We start from the raw sequence: 27549 nt of genomic DNA on the forward strand, positions 1-27549 counted from the left end.
TACCCTGCAATTGTAGAGATGGTTTTTAGTACAAAGAATTGTATTTCCTTAAGCATTTTTGTCCCATGTGCTCTGCTGCTTTCCAGTTATTAACTCGAGGTTATCCCATTTCGGAAAAATGGCCAGGAAGGAAGTCATAAAGTTGTGATGGGGGATGAAAGTGAAAGTTGAACAGTAAAGCACTGAGTCCCCTTTCTCCCTGTCCTGACATTTGGACTAATGACATACCACCCAAGGCTATATTCAAACAGTGGCCAGGAATGATTTTCAGAGCTGTTCTTTTATTTAAAAGGTGTTCTTCATTCGAATCTTATTGCGATAGTTGTTTTTCTCTTTAGATTCTGCTGAATGGAACCATTTTTGCAAGAATGTCTCCTGGACAGAAATCTAGTCTTGTTGAAGAATTTCAGAAATTAAAGTACGTATTATTGCATGAAACGAGAGTGTATTCACTATCTATTGCTGTGTAACAAATTACTTCCAAATTTAGTAGCTTAGAATAACACTGTTTATTATTTTTCATTTCCATGGGTCAGAAATCCAGGTGTGCTGAGTGGAGGCTTCTGGATTGGGGCCTCTCACAAGGCTGCAATCAGGTATCTGCCAGGACTGCAGCCCTAGAGTTAGAGGGGTTTGTCCCAGCCTCCCTGGCATGTTGTTGGCAGGATTTAGTTCTTTGTAGGGGGTTGGGCTAAAAGTCCCAGTTTTCCATTGGCTGTTGGACAGAAGCCACCCACAGTTCCTTGCTACACAGGTCATTTCATAAGGCAGTCACAGTGTGGTAGCTAGTTTCCACAAGAGTGAGCAAGCAAGAAGAGCGCGCGTGAGAGAGAGCACCATTTTTTGTATCTTCATCTTAGAAGCGATATCCCTTCGCTTTTGTTGTATTCTCTTTATGAAAAACAAGTCCCTAGGTCCAGCCCACATTCAAGGAAGGGCTTTATACAACATTAGGAATACCCAGAGGCGCCAATCACAGAGAGCCATTTTGGAACCTGCCTACCCCAGGCAGCATTCCTTCTGTGGCCTCTACAGCATAACTTAAAGGAAGATTCTCAGATTGAACGTGGAGAATAGAGAAAATAGGGGCTTGTATAGTTCAGAACAGGAAAAATGGTGAAGTGTGTGAGTTTTCATCTGGAATTATTTGAGGTGGGTCCATTAGAGGCTATGTGAATGATTTCAGGTCTTCTGGAAAAGAGGTGGAGTGATATTTCACAGTATCTGTCCCTGGTAGGGGTTTGGGTATAGAGGACAAAGTAAAAAAAAAAAAAAATCCTTTCTTATGTCTTTAGAAATATAGATGACCAAGTCACATCAGAATGAAATAGTTCTTGAGACCAGACCTGCCTATAACTTTCTGGGAATGTTACAATTTCTGGCCTACAGATTTCTGGAAAGGGAAAGGGAAAGGAACAGTGAAACTTCACATAACTGCAGAGAAGTAGTAGGTAAAACCAGGAGACTGCCTTTCACTATTATTTTTTGTTGCCACAGCATTTTTAGGGAAGATTTAAGAAACTGCCTATCAACTCCCACAATGCCTTGAGGCTAGGTTAGTAACTGCTGTCTAAAATGACTATTTTACTTACATGGTCATTATATGATAGTGGCTGAAGAAAGTAATTTTACCCTTCTCAAATATCTAAGAAATTTTGTCGATTTATATGCTTACTTTTGAAAAGCTATATTCCCCTAAAGAAAAATCGATTCAGGAAGATAGATGCTGCCTCAGAATGAACCATTCTCTCAATTTCCCCATCTTACTCCTTCTGCCTTTATCACTGGCAATGCACATAAGGTTGCCCGACTTCTTGCCTGCATCCAGGGAGCACTAGAAGATAGAAGATTCTTCATGTGTTATAAAGACTAAACACGTGCTTCAAACCTGAAGGAAGGAAACCACTTGAGCAAATTTGCATAGTCATGACCCGCACGTGAGCACATGAATTGTTCATGGGGGATCTGCATGTCTAGCAGCCAAATATTAGGTCGAACCTCATGAGTTTGTTTATATTTGACCATTTTTGACTTATAAAAATGACCGTTTCTATGTGCCAACGAATAATAAGGAAATTGAGAACTTCATTTTTTGCCTGTATTGATTTTGTTATTTTGTGTGTTTTTGGCAAATTGTCTCCAAGCCTTTGACAGTATTGCCATTAATCAATACCTATAATGTATTATTTACCTATAAGAGAAGACAGAATGTGTCCTGCATCAGAAATTTCTTTTCTTTGGCAGCAGCTTTATATTTACTTTTTCATTTCTATCGCTGTGTTTGCACATCAAACCGGTATAGCATATTATCTCATGTCATTCCAGGAGGCATCAAGATTATGCGTCCATGTCTCTGGTTCTATCCGTTCAGCCATTTCCCAAGTGTTCCTCCTCCTAGTGTCTAAACTCTGAACTTTCAATGGTGTCAGCCACCAAAACACAGATGGATTAGATCTGTGTGTTACGTGTGGGGGGTGCTGGGATTATGGCTGCGTGCTCTGAAGCTTAGCCCTAGTCAATGCGATCACTCAGGACTTCTTTCGAAATGTATAATCATCTTGGTGGACATCTGTCGCAGAATCACTATCCTTTCTATGTGACTGAAACGATTTAAATACACAATGGCCTTATTCCTCCAGGAATATTTCTCGCCAAGTCATTTTCCATCAACCTGATTGCACGTGTGTTCAAAACACACACACACATTGCATGTGAGTTGGTTATGATGATAATGATACAAGTAAGGTGTTAAGCCATTAATTTTTCTCATGCTTTTCCCTGCAGTTACTATGTGGCCATGTGTGGAGATGGGGCTAATGACTGTGGGGTGAGTAGAAATGACTCCAACCAATGTAGGCAGTTTCCTACTGTCCCTCTTGAGGACCCCATGGTTCCCCGGGGTCTGTCTCTTCACCCCTCTGCCAGCAATCGCTTCATCAGTTTGCTGTTTACATTCCCCACACCCAAGTGTGGGCTGGATGCTGTGAGGTGTAAAGTCAGATGAGCCACTTCTGCTGTTTTCTGACAACTCCTAGAATAAAAAGGACAAGGAAAGGCTCCTTGGACTCCCACAGTTCAGACCCAGAAGGGACCTTACCAGATGAGCTGGTTTAAATCTATCATGTTGTCAATACAGAAATGAATCTCAGGGAAATGAACTCTTTTTCTTTTTCTTTCTCTTTTTCTCTTTCTTTTCTTTTATCTTTATTATTTATCTTTATTATTTATCTTTTTTTTTATTTTGCCTGAAGTCACACAACTGGTAAAGTCTTAGTGAAGAAGACACTTGAAATGGATGGTTTAAAGTTTTGAATTATGTATAGCATAAGCTGCATTTTTTCCCTGCTAACCTTCTCCAGGGTCAGTTTCTAACAGTTGGCTTTAACCGCAAATTATTATCATCAGTGAAATCATAGACCAAACTATTTGGCTATTATAAACTATAACAAACTAAATTAATGATTCTCAGCAGATGACTTCCCATGCACAATAGAAGGCAGCACACGTTTTAGATCCTGAGTTTTGAAGATAGATACTGTTGACACAGTAGCCTACCTTGAAGATTTATGAACATAAAAACATATTTTCAGTACAAAACTGAAGAGGATTGCTTTGTATTTCCAAAGCCTATTAGATACTGAAGATCTGGGAAGTTCTTTTACTTTTTTTTTTTACATATTTTCTTCAAAGTTCTGTGAAAAACTATGCTGACACTTAAAGATCTATTATAAATTTTTCTACCTTACACTTCATGAGAAGAAGCCAGTTGTTAGTCTGCTCTTCAAAACCTAAAATGAGGACCCATTCCCATAGTTACATAGAATTTAGAACAAAAGAAATAATTAGTGTTAAAAAGGACGTATGGGGCGCCTGGGTGGCACAGCGGTTAAGTGTCTGCCTTTGGCTCAGGGCGTGATCCCACTGCTCTGGGATCGAGCCCCACATCAGGCTCCTCCGCTGGGAGCCTGCTTCTTCCTCTCCCACTCCCCCTGCTTGTGTTCCCTCTCTCGCTGGCTGTCTCTATCTCTGTCAAATAAATAAATAAAATCTTTTAAAAAATAAAAAATAAAAAATAAAAAAAATAAAAATAAAAAGGACGTAGCCTCTGCTTCCCTAAAATTCATTATCTGGTTGGGGAAAGAATCTTGCATAATATTAACCCAAACATAAAGTAGATCAGGCAGGTTCTAAAATATGTAATGGAGAAACAAAATACTAAGGGAGAAAGAGGAAGGAGCAAATATTCTAATATTTACTGAACAGGAATTTAGTATGTACCAGCCACAGGAACAAGATACTTTGCAGTGTTACAGACCTACAGAAGTACGAAATCCCATTTTATGGGCGTACAATTCTTGTAGGATTAGGAACTTGCTAGCCTGCCAATTAGCCACTGTCTGCTCTGTGTGCTCTCTGGGCTGCTTCTAGTCTTGACAACAATGAGTTAGCCTTTATTTTAGTGAGACAACACATGTCCCGGAATGATCTGTAATGCGTATGATTTGATCCCTGTCTCCAGTGAAGATGCTTTACTCCCCATACTTCATTCCAGCGGTTAGCTGGTTGGCTAGATCAGACCACCCAGGAAAAGGTGGGGATTAGATATATTTTCCTTTTGTTCATGAAGATGGCCTGCTATGTGGTAAGAACTGTGATAGGGAAGGCCTCCACAAATGTCCACCCAAATGCTGTTGTCTTTTTTGTGGACTTCTTGAATGAGCGCTTCCCTTTTCTTATCACATTGACATCCCCACAACCAACGCACACACGCACACACACATACACACACACACACACACACATGAACACACCCACCACTTTTCTACCCCAGGGTCATTGTTTAGCTGATGCCCTCTTTAGTTGATGACTTTCTGGATCAGGAGAGGGAGGGTACCCCAGGTGGAGGGACAGCATATCACAGACCCAGGACTGGAAGCTTACAGTGTTATAAACTCAGCAATGTGAGGAATACCCTCATTGTGTTTGAAGAGTTAGAGCCTGGCCCGGAAAGTCCTGGGTGTAACATGAATTTATCGTTCTAGGCTTTGAAAATGGCTCACGCGGGCATCTCGCTGTCAGAGCAGGAGGCGTCTGTGGCCTCCCATTTCACCTCGAAAACAGCCAACATCAAGTGCGTGCCTCAGCTCATCAAGTAAGCCACTACTTCCCCTTCCACCCTCATCGTCTGACTGGACAGAATTCAACCATAATTTACAGCGATAAATGTCACAACAGGGTATGGGTACAGTGCTATCAGAGCACCAATTAAGGGGCCATTAGTGTGCTTGGGAATGCTGGTAAAAGCCACCCAAAAAGTGACTTTCGCTGAGGCTTACAGAAGGAACATCTAGTCATGTGGGTAATTGAACGGTAGAGTTGCTATTTAAAAACCAATTGCATTTCTTACTTCTCCTCCCCCTTATTTTGTATGTTGGGTGCATACTGGAAGCTTCCTTCCTGAGATTGGGGTGGGCGAGGAAGCACAAAGGGAACACTGCATCAGATAGCGTCCCCAAATAGAGTTACGTCTCCAATATACAAATCAGCGAATATCCAAAATGATCACATGGAAGACTACATTCGAGGGAAGGGGAAGGAATTAAAAACTTGATTTTCTCAGTACCTCCCTCATTTCCACCTGACTCTCATTGCTGATTTTGTCTCTACTCATATTCGAAATGTAGTTAAGAATAAAACATTAGGCTTTATATTTTGTTCACAACTCTTCTTCACCTGTAGCTTCTTATAACACGGTAGGGTAACTTCAGTCTATCTTCATAGCCAGTGGTCTGAAAGACATCACCAAAACTTGAGATCTATTCAAAAAGGATGATCACGAAGTTGTCCAGCATGGCTCTTGGTGCGTCTGTGCGTCTGAATGAGCAACTGCTAGCAGGAATCACTCACCTAAAGGTGCCAGTCTTGAAGTTGCATGCCCGTGTCTGGTTGCACAGCAGCAAGACAGTTTGACACATCTCCCTGATCCCGGGATGCGTGTACCTGTGTCCTTCCACAGCCTGAGACTTCAGCACCTCCCCTGCCTCCAGAGCAGCTCCCCTTCCTAACTCCTGTGTTCTCTGGTCCTTAGAACCCTGAGAACCTCGGAGCACTTTGAACTCTTTCCCTTCTTCACCTGTAGCCAGGCAGGCATTGTGTTTTACTGATCTGTCTTTTGGAGACTCTCTCCAAGCCCTTTCCTTACTCTCTCTACTGTCTTAACTTCCGTTCATATCATGGCAACTACAAAATGAGAGTGCCCAGGACCCTCTCCCTAAATCATGCTTTCCATCATCAACACAACTTACAGAGCTTTTTAAAATATTGTGCTTGGAAATGTGGTGGATGAGGAATGAGACAAATCTTTGCCCTGGAGGACTCCCATCCCAGTAAAGGTACAGATAGATAGAAATATAATCACAAAACAGAGAATCTTCTGCCTGATAAGTGAGAAGTCCTCAACAAATTAGTTTTAATAAAGTAATGCCCGGACAATATGGCAATTGTTCCAGTAGTTGATGACTTATGCCAGGAAGCAAGGTTTTAGCAGGGGAGTTGGAACTTGAAGGATGGACAGGACGTGCATAAACAGGAAGGAGGTGGGAGAATATTCCAGCTGGGTGACGTGGAGAGCCATGTTTAGAAATGGGGTTCTAGGGGCGCCTGGGTGGCACAGCTGTTAAGCGTCTGCCTTCGGCTCAGGGCGTGATCCCAGCGTTATGGGATCGAGCCCCACAATCAGGCTCCTCTGCTATGAGCCTGCTTCTTCCTCTCCCACTCCCCCTGCTTGTGTTCCCTCTCTCCCTGGCTGTCTCTATCTCTGTCAAATAAATAAATAAAATCTTTAAAAAAAAAAAAAAGAAATGGGGTTCTAGCCCAGTTGAGCTAAGAAACTTCTCAGGTAGGAGTTATGGAGGGTAAGCTGGAGTGCCAGGTGTGAAGGGAGTTCAAACTCGTTGCACAAAGCGCCTACTTGATCCATCCAAAAGGCAGTGGCATTTGAACTTCAGATGCTCTGTCTCACGCATGTAACCTAATGCATTTGTGAATGCACGTAGTCTTTTAAGATCCAAGTCATGATGTAAAATTTCTCTAGTGGCAGATGGTTTAGTAAGACTTCAGGGTAGAAGCTCTTTGCTTTTATATTTCATAGATTCCTAACAATTAGATCTGGTTCAGCTCTGTTAGGCTCCTTTTGCCCTTGCTATCCTTGATGCATTCCTGGGAAAACATCCTGCAGAAGGGCACTGAGGTACAGTTTTAGATGCCTAGATCCAGAGGTCCTCGTTTGTATCCTTTGAAACATGATTGACACATTGCTCTAGTTGACGCCCTTCAGGACGAGGACTGTACCTGATTCATTTCTGTATCAGCATGCCCAGGACTAAGCTGGATACACCAGAACATTCGATAAATGGCTGTGGAATGCGTAAATAAATGAGTCAGCTTCTTAAAATTCATCATCAGTAATTCAGCAGTAATTTTGGAGGCCCGTGCAAACCTCCTTTATACTTTCCTCAGAATGGCTTTTTGCGCGTGCCTTTGAATCTAGGTGCTTTCATTCTTCTGGAAAGGTACACACAAAAGCACAAAAAGGATGAAACCACCCAGTTTATGTGCGAAATCGGTCCAGGCTTCACATGCTGGCCCCTCCTTAGTTTGTGTGCTGTTCCCTTCTCTGCGCTGAAAACAAATGGCTTCACAGCCTGGTGGAAAACATCTGGCCAGCGCACCCAGGCCCGTCTCTCCCAAACCTTCTCATCATGCCTGAGGCGATACAGTTACCAGTTTGGCTTTTAAGGTTTTCCTTCTCGGGTACCCCTTCCGATGACAAAGTGTTTGAGCAGCCAGATGTCCGTGCCACGGGGGTGGACGTGGGCTGCCTCCCACGCGAATTCGCTTCTGTCTTGACAAGAGCAGGCTGCGGGAGGGGTTGTTTGCCAGGTTTCCCCGCTCCTCCATCGTGAGCTCCTGCCCCGCCCTGTCTTCTTTGCCTGTCATCACCCACCACTGAACCAAGCCTCAGTTTAGGGAGTAACAGCTCAAACAGCATTTTTAAAAAGAGAGAATACTTACTTTTTAACCTGCAGTTTTTGCTGTTGTGTTTATGTCTTTTGAACTCCACACCAGCTCAGATTATTCCCATGGGTTCTTCCTGGAGCATTGAAACCAACAAAACCCCATTCATCTCACATACTGAAGTCACATCCACACTTTCTGACGTGCGAGAACACCTGTCCTTTAGCTTCAAGTCTCTGCGGGACTCCAAAACACACACAGTTCAGTTCTCAGAAGCAAGTGTTGTTAGGATGGAACAAGTCACAGTGGAGTCAAAGCTTGACATTTTGCACCTTATCATGGTGTCTTGTGTTTATAATATCTGCGCTAATCTTTTTAATTCACTGAAAATAAAGACTATGCCTGATTCATTTTTATCCTCCACAACTCGAAGCAAAACGCTGGTACCTCATCAGCCCTAAATACAAGTGCGTTTATGAGTCAGTGAGTGAGGTCATGACTGAAGCAGAGAATGAATGAGCAAATGAGCGCTTCAATAAATAATTGAGAGGATGAATCGTTGATTAAGTGAATGTTTATTAACAAGCTATTAAACTTAAACTCCGTTTGAAATATAAAAGAGACCAGTCAATGTACATCATGCATAACCAGTTATTTTATTTTTTTTCAAACAGAGAAGGCCGAGCCGCTCTGGTTTCATCCTTTGGGGTATTTAAATACTTGACCATGTATGGCATCATCCAGTTTATTGGTACATCACTGCTCTATTGGGTATGAACCTAAATAATTTCTTCCCATTTTTAATAGCATCGATATCCTTGGTTTATTCTTTGGGGTGTGGCTCTTACACAAAATTTAATGTTTTATAAATAAATGACATTTCTCAAAATAGATGTCTGCAAACTTGGGAACTTGGCATAACCGCACATGACACATGGAGCTAGAAATAAGTAGTTAGGAATCCGTTTTCTAGGAGTGTTGTTTTTTTCTGGATAACTTGAGACAGTTGACCTCTTCAAGCATCTATTTCTTTACTTGGAGTATGAAGAGAGCTTCAGAACAGCCTAAATATAACTAGCAGGAAATGCATCAGTTGCCAACTATGGAATATTTTTGACAAAAGACTAAGAGGAGATAAAAAGAAAGAGAAGCTTTTGAATTTGACCTTGAAGCACTCAAAAACTAGATAAACTCCCATATTGGAACTTTACTGCTAAACTTGCCCAGAACTTACAGACTTAGACATGTCATTAGTAAAGGATTATCATTAAAAAAATTTTTAAAGATTTTTATTTATTTACTTGACAGTGAGAGAGAGCAGCAGAGGAAGAGGGAGAAGCAGACTCCCTGCTGAGCAGGGAGCCTGATGCAGGGCTCCATCCCAGAACCCCAGGATTATGACCTGAGCCAAACGCAGAGGCTTAACTGATTGAGCCACCCAGGTTCCTTTTATTAAAAAATTTTAAGAAGGACTTTTGAAATTAAATGATAAAAATAATAATTCTAAAATTAACTAACTGTATGGAAGAAATATGTATAAGTTGAAAGTAATCTTCATTATTTCAGTCATAACAGGCTCTACAGTGAGATGATCCAACAGGCTCAGGGAACACTTCAGGGAGCCAATTATTATACTGTTTTTCTGAGACATTTGAGAGATGAAGGAGAGGACTGGCGGACTCTAGTGTCTGATGGTCTGTTTTGTGCAAGAATCACACACAGAGGGCTAAGTGGCAACCAGGCAGATAGAATCAGGAACTGGGTTGGGAGTCAGGAAACCTAGATTCAAGTTCTGCCTCTATCACTAAAAACACCTTAGATCTTGCCCTTGGCCAAGCCCTTATGTGCCTCTGGGAGGTCAGGCTGGCAGATTTCCAAAGTTCTCTATAGTTTTAGGACAGTTGCTTCTAGAACAAAAACTAAAGCTGCCTTGGAAACATTTTTCCTTGTTCCATCTTACCTGCATACGTATAATTGTACCAGTCTCAGGAACAGAAAGGAAAAGATATGTAGAGAAAGAAATATAAGGAAGACAGAGAGTTGGAGGGTTTTGACCCTTGGGGAACCGTTTATGGAGGATAAGGAACAATTTATGTCTTCTCAAAAATATGAAAGACTTCTCAGTTCCAAAGTCTTCATGCATAGAGTTGTGTCCACATAGAGATAGGCCACTCTGCAGCCAATTACTCTTATGGTCTAGACCTAAATAAGAGTGTCCCCGAAAGACCTTTATTTATGTATTTTTTTAAAGATTTTACTTATTTGAGAGAGAGAGAGAGAGAGTGAGTGAGAGAGAGTAAGCACGAGCAGGGTGAGGGGCAGAGGGAGAAGCAGACTGCTCACTTAGCAAGGAGCCCGATGTGGGGCTTGATCCTGGGACTCTGGGATCATGACCTGAGCCAAAGGCAGACGCTTAACCAACTGAGCGACCCAGGCACCCCCTCCCCCCACCAAAGACCTTTAATCAGAAACTTCAGGGCCATGGGTTCACACTCTAAAAATCCAGAAATATTTCTCATTTGAATAAATGTGGTCTCTAATGGTTCAGACCAGATCATAAGTTAATGTTCAGTCAACAGCTATGACGCAGAGTAACAGAGCTGGCTGCAACAGGTATCGCAAAGCAAGTTTCTGGATGTAACGAGTTGATTTTTATATATGACTTCATAAATGTGAACTTCAAACAAGTTCTGTGTCTACACAAACCTAGGAAGTCAAGCGTACCAGAATGAAGTCTGCAGTGGGCTTACTTGGGGTAGGGGTACTTGTTCAGTTTGTGAAAGCGAATGGACCCCAAGAGAATAATACTGTGAACTCAGTCTATGGATAAGAATGGAGAGTAATATCCGTTGAATTAATTTGAGGCTTGGATTTCAAAATTTTAAGCTTGACGTTCCCAGTGGGTATCTTATGTCGAGATTTCAACTGTCCAGGCTGAGACTGCAGCTGTGGCCTTTGAAGAGGGTGTTTCCCAATTGACTGACTCTCGTCGCTAATATGGAATTAAGCTAAACACTGGGAAAATCGTGATCTGGTTTCATTCTCTCCAATGAGATGCTAAAGATCGTAGGTAAATTACTTTCTTTTTAAAGAGGAAAGAAAAATAACTTGCTTCTTGATTACTTTCATAAAGAGTTTTGGCAATGGTAACAACGCTACAACAGCAGAAGCAACTCTTCTATTTACTTTTTGTTCAAGATTTATTTATTTATTTTTAGAGAGGGAGAGAGTGTGAGAGAGAAAAAGAACATGAGAAGGGAGGGACAGAGGGAGAGGGAGAGAGAGAATCTCAAGCTGACTCTGCACTGAGTGCAGAGCCCAAGGCCAGCCTCGATCCCATGACCCTGAGATCATGACCTGAGTCGAAATCAAGAGCTTGATGCTCAACTGAGCCACCCAGGCTTCCCCTTATATTTACTTTTATTTCCTTTTCAGCAACTACAGCTCTTTGGGAATTACCAGTATCTCATGCAAGATGTAGCCATTACCTTGATGGTCTGTTTAACAAGTAAGTGTTTGAGCAAAGTAATCAGAATTATTTGTATTTATCCATGACATTCTAGAAATGTTTACACAAATCAAAGCTTCTGAGAAAGATGCACCTTTATTACTAAAACCACATTACCTGTGAGTTTTTTGAAAGAGGTGTTGGAGTAAGTTGAGGCTTGAAGTCCTCAGATTTGACACTAAAATATCCTGATAGCTCATAGGTCTTAACCTCATAAGATGATCAATGTATTCTCAGTTCTTCATAAGTGTGTGTCTTGTACATAGAAAAATGTACCAGAAATCTAGGAAGGGAAATCTCTAAAACCCAAAGGTCACTTTCTATTATTCAGCTATACTTCACATTGGCATGAAACCAGATTTTTGCTAGGTCTTTGACGTGTGAGAACAAATGCTAGCATTTAATTCTAGGAATTCTCTCAAAGGCAAGGTGTGGTTCACAGCAGCTATTGCTCATTTCCTTCCTTTGAGATGACGCTGATAAAGTATTTCCTATCAAAGAACTCAGGGCTTCATACTAACTCTTAATAAGTGAGAAAGGTGACTGCCTCAACAGAGAGCAAAGAAAAAGAATGACATAGTCATCTCTTTCTCCTTGTTCAACAATGGAAGTGTTACGAAAACTAACTGATAAAACATCAGGCAATGCAGGATATTAATAACCTTGAGAATTTCATGTAACGTCTTAAAACATGAAACTGATATTGAAGTCGTTTGTTTTTTCAACCCAACGACAGAAATTACCAGCATCAGAGATGTAAGTAACATCAATTTCAATTCTTCCGGCTGAAATGTATATTCATAGTCCATTGACATATTTTTTCTGTGTGTTATTAATAGTCACATGACTGGAACATTTTGAATCCATGATACCGCTTTTGCAATGTTGGATATTTTCAAGCAATTTGTATGATTTACTTGTGAACATGGTCGATGATGCTAAAAAAACAAAACAAAACAAAAAACCACCAGGAAGTTCCAGGAGCTAAGCTAGCAGGCAGTAGCATGAAGGTGAAGGCCATGGCCATTTTCCACCACTCCCCATCTCTGTGAACATTGGCAAACTATTTATGAAATAATTTCCTGATATGAAATGTCCTCATAGAGTTGAGAGAATCCAATAAAACAATGCATGTGAAGCATACAGCAGTGTGTCACACATTTTAACCACGCGTCACAAAATGAATGCTATTGCCTTGTGCCTATTCTTTTTCTTCCTTCAAAATGACTAACTCAGTAAGCCCTTGAACAGAATTAGACTGCATACAAGTAGATTGTTTGATTAGAAATCCAAAAATATGAGTAGTGTGTTTGGGGTAATTTTTTTAAAGATTTTATTTATTTATTTATTTGAGAGAAAGAGAGAGAGAGACAGAAAGAGACAGGGGAGAGGAAGAGGGAGAATCTCAAGCCGACTCCACGCTGAGTATGGAGCCTGCTCGGGGGCTCAATCTCACAGTGCTGAGACGAAATCAAGAGTTGGATGCTTAACTGACTGAGCCACCCGGGGGCCTCAGTGTTTGTTTTTTTATCCTTTGCCTTCGAACACTATTGGTTTTCCATCACTGCAAGCTCCGTCACCCTGCGGTCAGATCATTTCCTGGTCAGTATTAGGTATTAAAATGATCTCATCTTTAGACATTTAAAGTCTGGGTATTGTAAACTAACTTGTCATGTTTTCATCCAGTTCAGAATTTTTCTTCCTCTAGATCAAGCCTGACCTTGGAGCAAGCAGTGGGAGAGAAAGCCACGTCTCTACTTTCCTTGCGTTGTCTACTCTCCACTCTTGCTTCAGGGAATCTGGGAGCAACAAGAGCAAATGACTTTTTACTTAGGTGGGGGCATTGTAGTTCTGTCCTGTCAAGTGCCCTCTAACACAGCAGGCACCTAAAATTCATGTTCACAAGTAAATCATACACATTGCTTAAAAATATCCAACATTGCAAAAGCAATATCATTGATTTAAATTGGCATGGGACTCACTGGTGAGTTCTTGGGCTCTTCAGAGATTCCTGTGAATTCCTCTGGACTAGACTACTCCCTGACGTGGGCGGTGCTCTCTCCCTCTGACTCCTCAGGATTCCTCTCAGCAACTGCCTTCTAGGGGTATGCATCATGGAACCTTTTTCTACAGCTTGGCCCTCTAGCTCCAGCAGATGGCCCCACTGGGCAAATTCCTTCTGAGACAACTCTAGCCTGGCTAATTTCCATAGATTCTACTTGACCTACCAGATAGTGGATGTAGCCTGCTGTCACTGCTGCCCTCTGTCTTTTCCCTCTGACATTGCAACCAGAATGAGCAAGCCAATCTCCACCTCCCAAAACACTTCAAGTCTCTCTTGGAGTGGTTTCTTATGACCTCCCCTCATTTTGGATTGGAATGATGTTGGGAAGAAAACCACAGTTCTTGCTGCTCTTGACAATTCCCTTTAAAGAATCTCTTCATAATTTCTATAGTTTTATATATTCTGCACATAGGTAATTGCTTGGGGTTAGGGGCATGCTTACAGTTGAAGGACCAATATGGATCCCTCTGAGTGGGTACAGTAGACATGTGGCAGTCATCTCACTTTTCTTTCAGTTGGCATTTACCATTCATGGTCCTCAGATATAAGGCTTAGCAAGGGAAGGCCCAGACAAAGGAAAAGCCCCATTTAATATCCTCTTAGATGTGTTCATCTTCTACTCTATGTTAGGCACAAGGGTGCCTGGGGCATAAAAAGGCTGATCCCTGAAGTCTACAGTTTAGTGGATAATTCACATGCATGAATGATGGAAATGCAAGTCACAAGTAGTGAGTGCCAGAAAACAATAGGTATTTTGGGAGTGCAGAGAAAGGAGAGATTATAAAATTTTGTGGAAACAAGGCAGGGAATATATAGATAAGCAAGTACATAAATTAAAGAAATACATGATGGTGTTGTCTTTGTCCCATACTAATTCAGGCTTGAGGTCAAAAGCCCTAATCTGGGAACCTGGAAAAGCAGGCACCGTGGTGAGAATGAGAGAGAAAACAACAGGTGCTTTGGGAGTTCAGAGAAAAGAGAGATTATTTCTGAAAATCTGGGGTTAGGAAAGAGATAGCAATGGAGAAAAGAGAAATACTAAGGATTGCTTCATGGAAGAAGTAACATTTACATCAAAATAGAAAAGGTGGGTGGATTTCAAAAATCTTTTCCTAAAAGAAGGGTACTTCAAGTAGAATGAAGCAACATGAGGAAGAGAGAGCTGGGGCGTGAGGCTTTCAATGTGACCACAGTCACATTCTTTCTGAAAAGAAACAGCAGGAGATAAAATTTGAAAAGTTGAGTCAGGTCAGATCACAGAACTGGACTTCCAGGCTGAGAGCTGTGGACATTCATCTGTGGATGTTAGTAGTCATTGACAATTGGATGATCCATGTAAAATCACTCTCACCAAGGTGCCTGCCTTTCTAGGTTTCCAGATTAGGGCTTTTGACCTCAAGCCTGAATTAGTATGGGACAAAGACAACACCGTCTTTTATTTAATTAATTTACGTACTTGCTTATCTGTATATACCCTGTCTTGTTCCCACAAGATTTTAAGGCAACACAAAGGCAGCTAATAAGACAAGATATAACATGTTATAGGGAAATCAAGGAGAAAAGTAAATGAAGTCAGGGAAGTCAGTTAAGAAAATGCATGTCTTGAAGCCCAATTGGACCCTAAAAGTTACAGAAGCCATTTTAAAAGGAATTTGTTCTAGCTGCCTCTCTACTCTTTTTAACAAAACCCACTCAAATTAGATAATGAAAAAAAGAAGTAGGGGGATGTTTAAGAATATGATTCTCAAAAAAAAAAAAAAATCTGAGAATAGGAATTCAGAAGCACCCGGGGCCGGTGCAGGGCTAGAGCACTAAAAAGTGGAAAACAGAGACCATCTTTTTTATTTCCAAGAGGCCATCTTATCTCTTTCTTCTTCTTCTTTCTATTCTTACTGTTTTTGCATGACTTCTACTCATTCACCTTGCAAGTGACCCTAAATGGTAACTGTACAGTTGAACCTCCATAACCTTTCTGTCTTTGACAGCAAATCAGCTCAGCCCCTCAGTGTCTCTTTCGTAAATATTTTGGAGAGAAAATTCATTGACCTAACTTGGGTAAAACGTCCTCTTCTAAGCCAGTCATTTTTGTAAATAAAGATGAGGTCATGAAATTTAGCTCCATTTAGGCCAACACTTCAGCATATGGAAGGAGACAGTGTCCAGAGAAGAAGGCTGTGGGAGGGAACCGCACCATTATATAAATGCCTTTCTTACATAAATTCTGTCAGTGCTTCAAGGACTCTTCACCTTTTTTGGGTCTTGGTCCCTTTGGAGAATCTCATGGAAGATATAGACCTTTTCACCTTAAAAATCTCATGAGGCACATTAAAAATTTTGCATGTAGTTTGAGTGGGTTTGAGAGCCTCTGAAAATTTGACGTACTTGACTTGAAATGTCCTTTATATAAAGCAAGCCAACTATTGAGGAAAAGCGCGCCTACATTCTATCCAAATGATGCTGAACAACTAAAAAGTATACTTTGAAAATAAGAATTTGCAACTGCTAAGTCCTCCTACATAGCAGGCCCTGTATCAGGTTCAGTGAGGGACAGATAGTGGGATGAGACAGCGTTTCCTCCCTCAGGGAGCTCACGGTCTGCTGCGTGGATGTGTAAATGGCTGGATTTAATGCAAGACATCCTCACTACATAGCAGCAAAATGAGTAATGGGCTGTGGAAACTCAGAGGAGGGAATGATTAATTCTGAATGAAATATAACACTTCACAAGCTTACATTCCTCTGCACGCAGTATGATAGCAGAGATCATCATCATTTTAAGGAACCTGGACAATTCAGAAAAGTTCTGGATACTGAGAAATAACAAGCTTGCATTTTAAGGCTCCTCATTTTATCGTTTTTAATTCATGAAATCCACACTACTGCAATGTGCTGTAGAACAGAGAATGGTGGGGGGGATCTACAATTAGACAGACTTAAGTTTATATGTCCACCCTGTTGCTCACAAACTGTAGGTCTTTAAACAAGAGACCCTACTTCTTTGAACCTGTTTCTCTACCTGTAAAATAGAAATGAAATACTTATTTTGCATTGCTTTTTAAAATATAAATATAAATATATATATATATATATATATATATTATTTTGAGAGAGAATGAGCAGGGGATAGGGTCAGAGAGAGAGGTGAGAGAGATAGAATCCCAAGCAGGCTCTATGCCCATCACAGAGCCCAAGGCGGGGCTTGATCTCACAACTCTGAGATCATGACCTGAGCATAAATCAAGAGTCCGATGTTTAACTGACTGAGCCACCCAGGTGCCCCTTGCATTGCTTTTTAAAGAAATAATGTTTGGGGGTGCCTGGGTGGCTCGGTTGTTAAGCGTCTGCCTTCGGCTCAGGGCATGGTCCCAGAATTCTGGGATTGAGCCCCACATCAGGCTCCTCCGCTGGGAGCCTGCTTCTTCCTCTCCCACTCCCCCTGCTTGTGTTCCCTCTCTCGCTGGCTGTCTCTCTCTCTGTCAAATAAATAAATAAAATCTTAAAAAAAAAAAAAGAAAGAATGTTTGTAAGACACTTCACAGAGCCTTTGGAACATAGTAGGGGCCCTAAAATGCTAGTCATTTATAGTCAGATATTCAGATTCTCTATCAGAAAGCATTAGAATTTCTAATACGGCGAGAGTTAAAATATTCATTATGTAAGGACTCTGTATCAGTCAGCTATTGCCACAATAATACCGTATAACAAACCTCTCCCCAAAATTCTGTGGCTTACACTACCCACTCTTGTCTGCAGATAAACTGTCATTTAGCTGATCTAGGTCAGCTGAATCTGATCGGCTTTAGAATGTAGATCAGTTGGTCTTGGTCGAGGCTATGGGTTTCATTCAGGTCTGCTCCACGTTTTTCATCCTGGAGCCAGGCTAGAATGAGACTTGGGCACGCTCTCACTGTGATCACAGAGAGCGAGCCTGGCCACACAAGCAGGCCTTGAACCTCTGCTAACATCGCTTTGGCCTGAGAAAATCACACAGTGAAACCAAAATTAAAGGATGATAAGTGCACTCTACTATGATGAGGCCAATAATTCCATCCAGCATAGTCTCTGAGTAAAAGAAAAGTCAGAAACTCAGTGAGCATCTGGAAAGGGAGGACTGGAGAGGTACAGCCAAATCCACGGACACAATTACACCTCTTTTCCTCACTCACAGCCTCTTCATGCGCTCTGTAGCCTTCTTCTTCCTTGAGTATAAGAACATGGAAAGAACTCCAAGCATGGCAGCCTCTGCCTTCTGTGGCCCCAGAGCACCGTCTCTGCATTGACAACAGGCCACACTGTGTGCCTCTTCCTTACATGCCATGCAAGACTTCTCACACCAACTACCCGGAGTGAGGCCAAAATTCACAGGTTAAGGGCACAGCCTCCTTAAGACTGCCCTTACTTCAGACCTCAGCCATAAGTTTGGGGGTCCCACTCACACTTCTAACCAGCTGACTGCAAATTTGGGGGTTCTCATTCTCCCCTCAGTTTCAGTAATTCATATCAACAACTCACAGAATTCAGGAAAGTGCTATACATATGATTACAGTTTTATTATAGCAAAGGGATACAAATCAGAACCAGCCAAAGGGAGAGACACAGAGGGTGAGGTCTGGTGAAAGGACCCCACGGTGGGAAGATCTCAACACTTCTGTTGTCCTCTTCCTGGAGAGTCAGTTTGCCTTACCTTCCTGGTACATCCACATGTGACAATATGCAGAGTATTGCCAAACAGGGAGTTCACCTGAACATTGGTGTCTTGTCTAGAGTGTTTATTGGGGTTTCCTTACGTAGATATGATTGGTTGAATCATTGGCCATGAAGGTGATCTCAATCTCTAGCTTTTTTGTGGCATGGCCAGCTCCATCCTGAGTCATCACTTTATCACCAACTTTCTTTGGACCCACCATCTGTCATCTTGTTTGCATAAACCATCAGGGCCAGCATGAATAAAAAGGCACTCCTGTCAATTCAAGAAATCCCAACAATTTAGAGGATACCTCCCAGAAACTGGGAATAAAGGTCAGCCAACTAATGTATTACACAACCCGTCTGTGTTTTCCATTGGACTTCAAACTTTTTGGGGCAGATGAGATGTCTTTCTTGTCCCTGCATACCCTATGGCCTTAGCCTAGCATCCACCTGGGGAAACATTGATTCAATTGGTAAAAGTAAAACCTTATATAGTTATAGAACTTTAGAATACATGAGTTGGAAGAGACTTTGGAGAGCGTTTAGACATTCCTACACATTCACTTTGTACATGAGAAGAAGTAGCAGAGAGTTCACGTGATTACCTGAGAACCCACTGAGCAAACTGAAGACCTGTTTTAGAGTTTTATCATCCCAAACTGGACACCTGCTCCTACCGCCTTGCCCCTACGTGCATGAACACATACTTAAGCATATGCACCCTACTTTCTTCCTTACATCCTAGAAACCAGTGATCAGCTATAAAAAAGGAAAAGGCAATAGATATGAAGACAAGAACTGACCCCTGACTATAATTTAAACCTTTGAATGTATTGTATCTAATTTCTGACCTTTCCATGTTTCTTTCCTGTGCTGCCCTAAGAAGTAAAGTACATTCCATTTTCATCAGCTTGTTAGAATATATGGCTTCTAAGAAGAATGCAGTCATCTTTTTTTGAAGTTGTTCTGTTTAGTCTCTGCCCACTGACAATCCTTTAAATTAAAACAAAAAACAAAAAACAATCCTAGGACCAAAACTATAATACATTTTAACACTCTCATCTGGAAGCGAGATTATTTTATGAGCTATTTTTTCCTAACTAGGTGCAATGTGCTCTAGCAGTTCTCCATTTACCACTTACCCAGGATGGAACAGAACACACCTCTAGCATCTATCCTGGTACACTGAAGTACTCAGAGAATGTTGGCTGAATGAATCATAAAATGAGTGCTTTTAAAAAAAAATCCCCAGCATATGAAGATTAATCTAGCCTGGTGCCTCTTACTCTCTTCTTCTTAACTCTCCACCTTCCCACCACCACTGAGAGATCGCTTATCCATATGGAAGGCCACCTTTCTATTATATATGCCATTCCCGGTCAGTCTGGTTGTGAAGAAAATATTTGCACCATGAAATATGGTAAATGTACAATTAAGAGAACTTTTAAACCTATTACTTTTCATTTCTGAAGGTGAAACAAAAGCACAGAAGAGGCAAAGGCCAGTAGCATTGGATATGCATCTAGGCAATGTGCTTACCTAGATATAAACCCTCATACATGTTCGCTGAATCTGAACACTAATGCAAGTCTCAAGATAATATGCATCTCAATCTTTTACTGTCGATAATGAAATTGTAATAGGGGAAAATGCATTTGTTTTTCAGTGAGTTCAACTCATGCCTACCCAAAGCTGGCTCCTTACCGACCAGCAGGACAGCTCCTCTCTCCCCCATTGCTGCTCTCAGTCTTTTTAAACACCTGTTTCACCTGCATTGTGCAAATCTGTGCATTTCTCTATGTGAAGCAGCAGCCCTGGTATTGTGAGGTCTACAGATACAGGTAAAGTTCAGTTTTTTAATTTTCCTCTCTGAAGGTGTTACAATGAGTACCCAGTGTCATTGTAGAACTTGGTTTGCACATATACCCTGAATTTTTAATTAAAAAAAGTTGTGTCTCCTCACTGCAAAATACCAGTGACAGGATAGAACAGAGAATGGGTGGAGTCCTGGGGTGAGCCACGTGCAGTGGGTAGAAAAAGATCTTCACCTTGGTTGTTGATGTGTAGATCCAACCGTTGGTTGACCGAATGAATGTATTCATTCCCTGGTGGTTTGGAGATCATATAGACCAGAGGTCAGCAAACATTTCTTGTAGAGGGCCAGAGAGTGAATATTTTAGGCTCTGTGGACCTGATGATCTCTGTTGCAATTACTCAGTGCTACTATTGTAGTGAAAAGCAGCCATAGACAATATGTAAAAAAAGTAGGTGTGACCATGTTCCAATAAAACTTTATTTAAAAAAGAGGTGTTGAGTTGGATTTGGCCTATGTACTGTAATCAGCTGACCCCTGATTTACAAGCTAGATTTGCTTAAATTAGTTTGAGTTTTGCAAATGAATGTTAAAATTAAAATGTTATTGATGGTACTGTTTTTCTGATTGAATTGAACACTAGACTCAGGGCAAGTCTCTTTACCTCCATGGGTTTTAACTTCTGTAACTATAAATTAAGGGTAAAATGTGGTGAACTATGCCATAGATATTTAAACTTTATTTTTTCTGACAAAGCCTCTCTGATTTCCAAAAGGAAAGGCAGAAAAGGAACAGCTCTCTTTGAAGTAAGGCTTGTCCAAACTCCTTTACACATGCTCCACTGTGATCCTGAAGGCCCCAGAGCCCCAGGAATCAGTGAAAGATTAAAAACTATCAAATGATGTCTACGATTGTAATTTCGATCCTAAACTCAGCCATCCAAGTATTATTTGGAGTGAGATTCATTTTTGTCTCAAATCCAGATTTTTCTCCTAATTGGAGTGCATATACTCAGAGAAGTAAAATTCTGATTGAATCTGGGGGACAAGATAGTCCAGCCCAAATGGTGATGGATAGGTAGTCCTGCCTCTATCACTAACTAACAGCTTTGCCACACTATGCCTTAACTTTCTTATCTGTAATATAAGTAGGATGGATTAGATACACTTTTATGTTAAACTTTGTAATTCAGGCCTTTGATCTATCCGTCCCCTTTGTGCAAAAACACTTTGTGACTACTGATGATTTGTTTCATTGATGTATTCAGCGAATAGTAAGTGAACATCTGCCATATGCAGAACACATTCTGGACCCTAGGGAACTTTCCAAGGATTAAAAGACTTAAGTCTATTTGTTGGAAACTAATTTCATCCATAACCAGTTATAAGAGTAAAAAGTTTCAAGCTGAACAAGAAAGCTGATAGAAACTAATTTGTGAGTTTGATTATTTAAAAAAAAAAATGAACATTGCAAATAGATCAATCTGGACTGGGAAAACCCATCTCTTAAATATTTTTCTGAGCAAATATTCTGTGGCATTTCTGTGCTAGGTGCTAAGGATTTGTAAATTTGAGTAAAGCAATAACAAAATAAAACCAAAAGAGAAATTTCATATTCAAGGAACTCTCATCCCAGAGGCAGAAAATAAAATTATGCAAATGAATAATTGCAAAACAATGAGCTAAATGCAGCACTAGAAGTAAGAATGGAGGACAGTAGTTACTCTTGCCAGTGAAGTAAAGACAAAGACTTTCAGATAAAGCGATGGGAGGGAAGAGAGTGCCTGACCCAGATGTGTGCAAACTGTGATATTTGGGGAACAGAAAATATTCCTATGTGTTTGGAGTATAAGGAGCATAGGAAGACTGGCAAAAGATGAGGGAAGGAAGGCAGATAGAGACCAGAGTACAAAGGTCTTCTGAGCTTGCCTGAGGAGTTGGAACTTAATTTATTTGCAAAATAAAGCCGTAGACACTCAGAAGCAGGAGACAGTCATGTTTGTATCCTCAGGAAGAGAGTGGATTAGAATGGGCACATTCAAACTCAGGGCCTAAGTTAATAGGCTTATATTAGTACACAGAAGAGAAAACAATACACACACTAACACACACAGGCACACAAGTGCACAACACACCGCACCATGCATGCAGACACACACACACACACACATACACACAGAGGTACCCATGGTTCATTCATTCTGAATTGATAGGAATTCCACAGAAAATTATCATTCAAGCCCTTTCAAGACAGATCACTTGTCCTAAATGGAATGCTAGACAATGAATAACTTTGACTTATTCTAAATTTTATTTGTGCTTTGTCATTGTAAGAAGTGAACAAAATATGTCTTGGTAGTTACTGGCTGGAACAATTACAAAGCTGAGATCCCATGGTAGTGATAGACTTTTTTTTTCCCACCACCTGGATAAAAATAGAAAGAAAATCCCATAAATGCTGGTGATTCTTTTGTAGTACGTGCTTTCTGGACAATCACAGGAATTTCTCGACGAATGTGAGTTTGGAGAGAAATGGGACTGGAAATGCCACTCTGACTCCTGGTTCAGTTTTAAGTTTTGAGAGTACCACACTGTGGCCCATCGCCACCATCAACTGCATCACGGTGGCATTTATCTTTTCTAAGGGAAAGCCATTTCGAAAACCCGTCTACACAAACTGTGAGTATATGAAGTTTAATTATTCTTTTCACATTTTCTTTCCATTTCCCCACCCTCCCAGAGTTGCAGGTCAGGGGTGAAGGGATGGCTGAACTCCAAAATTGATACTGACATTTCTATTGGTTGCATAATGCTGTTTTGACTTGATCTCATTCTTCTAAGTTCCCTGTCCAGTTGTCTACCTTTTTCGTTATTTTGCTCAGTTTTCTCTATTTTCTCAGCTTTATCTTATAATTAAAAATAGTATTCTGTTTCAAATGTTTTGTTTTTGTTTTTTTTTGAAAGTTGAATATTGAAGGACAATTTTCATAGGTGGTAGAAGCCTGAGCAGAAACCTCATTGACAGATAGACACATGAGTTATTAGATGGTCACATGAGTCCTGTCCCATTGTGAGTCATCAAAAATGATTTTAAGCACATACGTATATGTCAAGGTACTTTATAAGACCTTCTTTTTTTTTTAATTTAATTTATTTATTTGAGAGAGAGTCCACAAGTGGGAGGGAGCACACAAATGGGAGAAAGGGTGGAGGGAGAGGGAAAAGGAGAAGCAGACTCCCCGCTGAGCAGGGAATCCCACGTGGGGCTCTGGGCTCATGACGGAGCCCAAGGCAGACCTTTAACTGACTGAGCCACCCAGGCGCCCGTGTAAAAGACCTTCTAATCAATTCAAATACAACTTGACCTCTGTAGTAGCTTTACAACATAGGGCAAGTTACTTTAACCATTCTGTGCCTTCCTTTAGTCACCGGTGAGGATGAACACATTTTCATAGGATTGGCCATCTCTTCTCTGCACTGCTTCTTTACATTCTTTATCCATTCTTTTTCAACTGGGTTGCTGTTATATTTCTTATTTGTATCAGCTGTTTATTCCTTTGTGATTTTCTCCTCATTGGCTTTATGCGCTGAGAGTTTATTCTCATTGCAGAATCAGGTAGATTAACTTCTATTCAGTTTTTTAACATTCCTTTTAATGCTTTTTAAATCTAATGTTAATATTAGATTTGGCGTATAGTTTGAGGTAGAGATCAAACTACTTTATCCAACTAGTCACTAGTTTTCCCAGCATAGTTTATTATTTAAAATTTCTTTTGCTCATTTATTTCTTAACTGAATGTAATGCCACCTTTAGCATACCTACATATTTGTGTATATATATGGCTTTATTATATACATAATTTATATTATGTGAGTTTTTATATTCTATTTAAATATTTTAATTTTTATTTATTTATTTTAGGAAGAGAGAGTGTGGAGGGCAGGAGGGGCAGAGGGAGGCGTAGAGGGAGAGTGAAAGAATTTCAAGCAGACTCCCTGCTGAGTGCAGAGTCCATGTGGGAGCTCGATCCCATAACCCTGAGATCATGACCTGAGCCAAAACCAAGAGATGGCACTTAGCCGACTGAGCCACCAGGCACCCCTATATTATATTTATATATGTTATGAATCTACAAATCAATTTTTATATAATTAATTAGTTTCTAGACTACCTTTTCTTTAATATACCAGTCTCTTCTTGTTCTACTTCTATACTCTAAATACTTCTAATAGTTTTCACCTGTAAATATGATTTTAAATATTGGTTCAAGGTAGACTACATCATGTAAAGAAAATACCTTTTTATTTCCATGAAATCAAGAGTACGTTTTAAATCAAGAATGGGAGGTGTATCTCATCAAATGCCTTCCCATCACATACTGAAATGATTTTGCCTTTTTTTTCCTTTTGACCTGTTGCTAGAATCTGTTATATTAATAAGCTTGTTACTAAATTATCTTCATATTCTTGAGCAAACCCTACATATTTGTGGTGGATTACACTCTCACTAAATTGAATTTTATAGTTTTTTAATGTCTGCATTTTATATTGGATGGCTGTAATGTTTTTTGCATAGTGTTTTGTTAGGCTTGAGTATTAGACTTGAAAACTCTTTGACTTTTTCTTGCCCAGGAAAAATACTTCATAGAGAGAAATAGTCTATTCCTTGGCAGTTTGCAAGAACCCAGTAAAATCATCTGGCTCTAAATCCTTCCCTTGAAAGATTTTTTTTCAAAATGATTGATTTAAGTTATCCTCTTTTTAAACTGTTTTTTTTTAAATAACAAAATTTTTTTCCCCAGACAATTCTATTTCATTGAGATTATCAAGCCTTAGAATCCAATTTTAGTGGTATTTTCTTATAATTTTAATGTTCTCTATAACTTTTCATATCTTCTTATCCTATGTGTCATATGTTTCATTTATTCTTAGCAAAAATATTTTTATTGGTTTTCTTTAAAAATTTAATAATTCTGCTTTCTGTTTTCTAACTTATTAATTTTTGCTTTTCCCATTCTTTTTTCCCTTCTTACTTTCTCTGAAAAAAATATTGTAATGTTTGAATTGACTTTATAATGCATGCATTTTCTTGTATTCTTTTGAAATTAGAAAAGCATTTAAGATCAATAATTCTGGTTTGGGTTACATTCTTTATATTTTCATGTGTCTCTAATTATGACTGAATTTCCTCTTTGACTCACTAGTTTCAGAATAGTGTTTTCATTTTCAAGTGGGAAGGGATTTTGTTTTCATTCTCCTACTACTCTTCTTATCAATAGCTTACAAATGAAATGTACTTGATTTCCTTTTTGACCAACAGATGTTTAAAATTTTGCTTTAAAATTGTATGTTGGAAGGGATTTTTCATTCAAATTTTGTTAATAATCTCTACCTTTTTGTCATGATCAGAGAATCTAGCCTGTAAAATTTCTGCTTTGGAGAATTTACTCTAGTTATGCCATCCCATGGCACAAACTGTAATCTCTAATTTTCCAAATAAGTCGTAGATATTAGAAAAGCAAACCTCTTTCCTCTTTCTAAATTAGAAACATACATTTACTACATTAAACTAGTTTTAGTAATTATTTACATTCTGTCTGTTTTCACCACCCCCCCTTTTTTTGTATAGCTGTTTTGTCAAAGGTTATGAGAGCATGCTAATATCTTCCTTTAATTGTATATTTTCCATAAACTTCTTCCTGAATTTCTTACAATATTTCTTAATTTTGAGTCAATGTTTGGTAATGTCCTTGGCTCTTGTCACAACAAATCAAGATTGATTTCATTTTATGTTTTAAAGTTAATCACTTATAGTCTCTTTTTTTTTTTAATTGTGACTATATTTTATAAGGAAGATATGATATATTGCATTGGCTAGTACTTTAATTTGAACAATAGCCACAAAGTCTTTTTGCATAAACTGAGTTAAGTGAGAACGGGATTAGTTACATCATAGTGATTCAGAGCTTGTGGGTAAACTCAAGTCCTATGTCAAATATAACTGATAATTTTAAATAAAAAAGTTTTATAAACAAATAGTCTAACAATATAATCTCATAATAAATTATATACTCTGAAAAGTCTTGAAACTACTATTAAAATATCAAGCAATTTTATTTTGATATAACAGAAAAGTCTGTACCTTTCTTAATAACCTTGGACAGGAGATCAACTTTGTGACGATGAGATATAGAAAAAATACAAATTTAGTTTTTATGGAAACAGGAATGAATATTTGTGATTCCTCCCCCCTTGTCTGAAAACAAACTATAGTGGCTTGCCCAGGACTTGTCTTTCCAAATTACCTGCGCAAAAAGAGTCCCATGCTCTCAAGTTTCCTCATCAATAGCGATTGATCAGGGGAGGCAACATTCATCCAATTCTTCGTTATGTTTTCCAATCAAAGCTGAATTAAATGAGGGCCTTAGAGTTTTGCTTCCGCAATGGTCATTTGAGCACCCACCTGGCTTGCTTTTCAGATCATCAGTCTAAGGACGGTGTGATGTACATAGCACTCAGCTCGGTTGCTGTGACCGAGCCTTCATCAGCATGGACATTTGGGGGCATCCTCTTCTTCCCAGCAACTGGGTCCCTGGGACATGAAGTCAACGAAATAAACGAAAACTCCACACAGCCACCTCCTGGGCTCTTCTTATCACCAACCTGCTCAGATCACTTTATTTTGGGAAATAATCGATCCTGTGGCTCCTGCTGTTTTTCTCTCTGCCTCACACCCCTTCCAAGCAAGCCTGGGTATTCTTCTGGGAGGTGTTACATTTAGTTGTGTATCTAAAGTGAAGCCTGGAAGAGTATGAGGGCGCATGTTGGTGCACAAGGGCGAAAACAGAACTCTGATGTCTTCAAAAAAAATAGGGCCAGCAGTAGGGGGGTCGTTACGTCTCATTTCTGGTTGGTATAGACCTATGTAGAGTTGGGGGCTGGCAGACCATAAACACTGGAATAAATGAGGTAGAGAGAATATAAGAGAAAACCTAGTTTGTTTGTTTGTTTGTTCATAAATTTTAAGGCTTGTAAGAATCATTTATATCATGGCAACACAGATTAAATGCTATTGTTTTGGCCTGAAGGTACTAATCTTACCAAAAAAAGCATTTATAAGGCACCATCTCCAAAGTGCCTAAAAGCTCCGAGGACACAGGTGTGGATGGGGTTGAAAGGATAAGAACAGTGATGTTGGCACAGTGCATCCTGGGAAGTTTAGCTCTCCAAAGCAAAGCCATTTGGGCTGGTCGGAAAGAACCCAACAGATGTACAGGAGAGTTTCTCATTCTTTCAATTCAGTCCTAGAAAAGCACATACAAAGTCACTTTTAAGTGGTTGCAGTCTAGTAGATACATAAAGGAAGATCTTGCAAAGCAAAGTGGTACATAGCCATATGAAATAAAACTTTGTAAGAGAGGCCTGGGAAGTCTTTAAAAAGAAAGTAGTAGCTGAACTG

At 39.9% G+C, this 27549-nt stretch overlaps 1 protein-coding gene across 1 annotated transcript in view; it reads left to right on the forward strand.

Moving 5' to 3' along the window:
* The window catches only part of ATP13A5 (ATPase 13A5), a 103357-nt gene that overhangs the window by 69874 nt on the left and 5934 nt on the right, over positions 1-27549 (forward strand). The window contains exons 21-27 of the mRNA XM_019804350.2: positions 339-418; positions 2785-2827; positions 5043-5152; positions 8691-8787; positions 11452-11524; positions 19945-20119; positions 22567-22769. Of these exons, the coding sequence (XP_019659909.1) occupies positions 339-418; positions 2785-2827; positions 5043-5152; positions 8691-8787; positions 11452-11524; positions 19945-20119; positions 22567-22769 (781 nt within the window). The remainder of the gene's footprint in view (positions 1-338; positions 419-2784; positions 2828-5042; positions 5153-8690; positions 8788-11451; positions 11525-19944; positions 20120-22566; positions 22770-27549) is intronic.

The sequence above is a fragment of the Ailuropoda melanoleuca genome, chromosome 1 (assembly GCF_002007445.2).
Source record: "Ailuropoda melanoleuca isolate Jingjing chromosome 1, ASM200744v2, whole genome shotgun sequence".
In the NCBI taxonomy this organism is placed as follows: domain Eukaryota; kingdom Metazoa; phylum Chordata; class Mammalia; order Carnivora; family Ursidae; genus Ailuropoda; species Ailuropoda melanoleuca.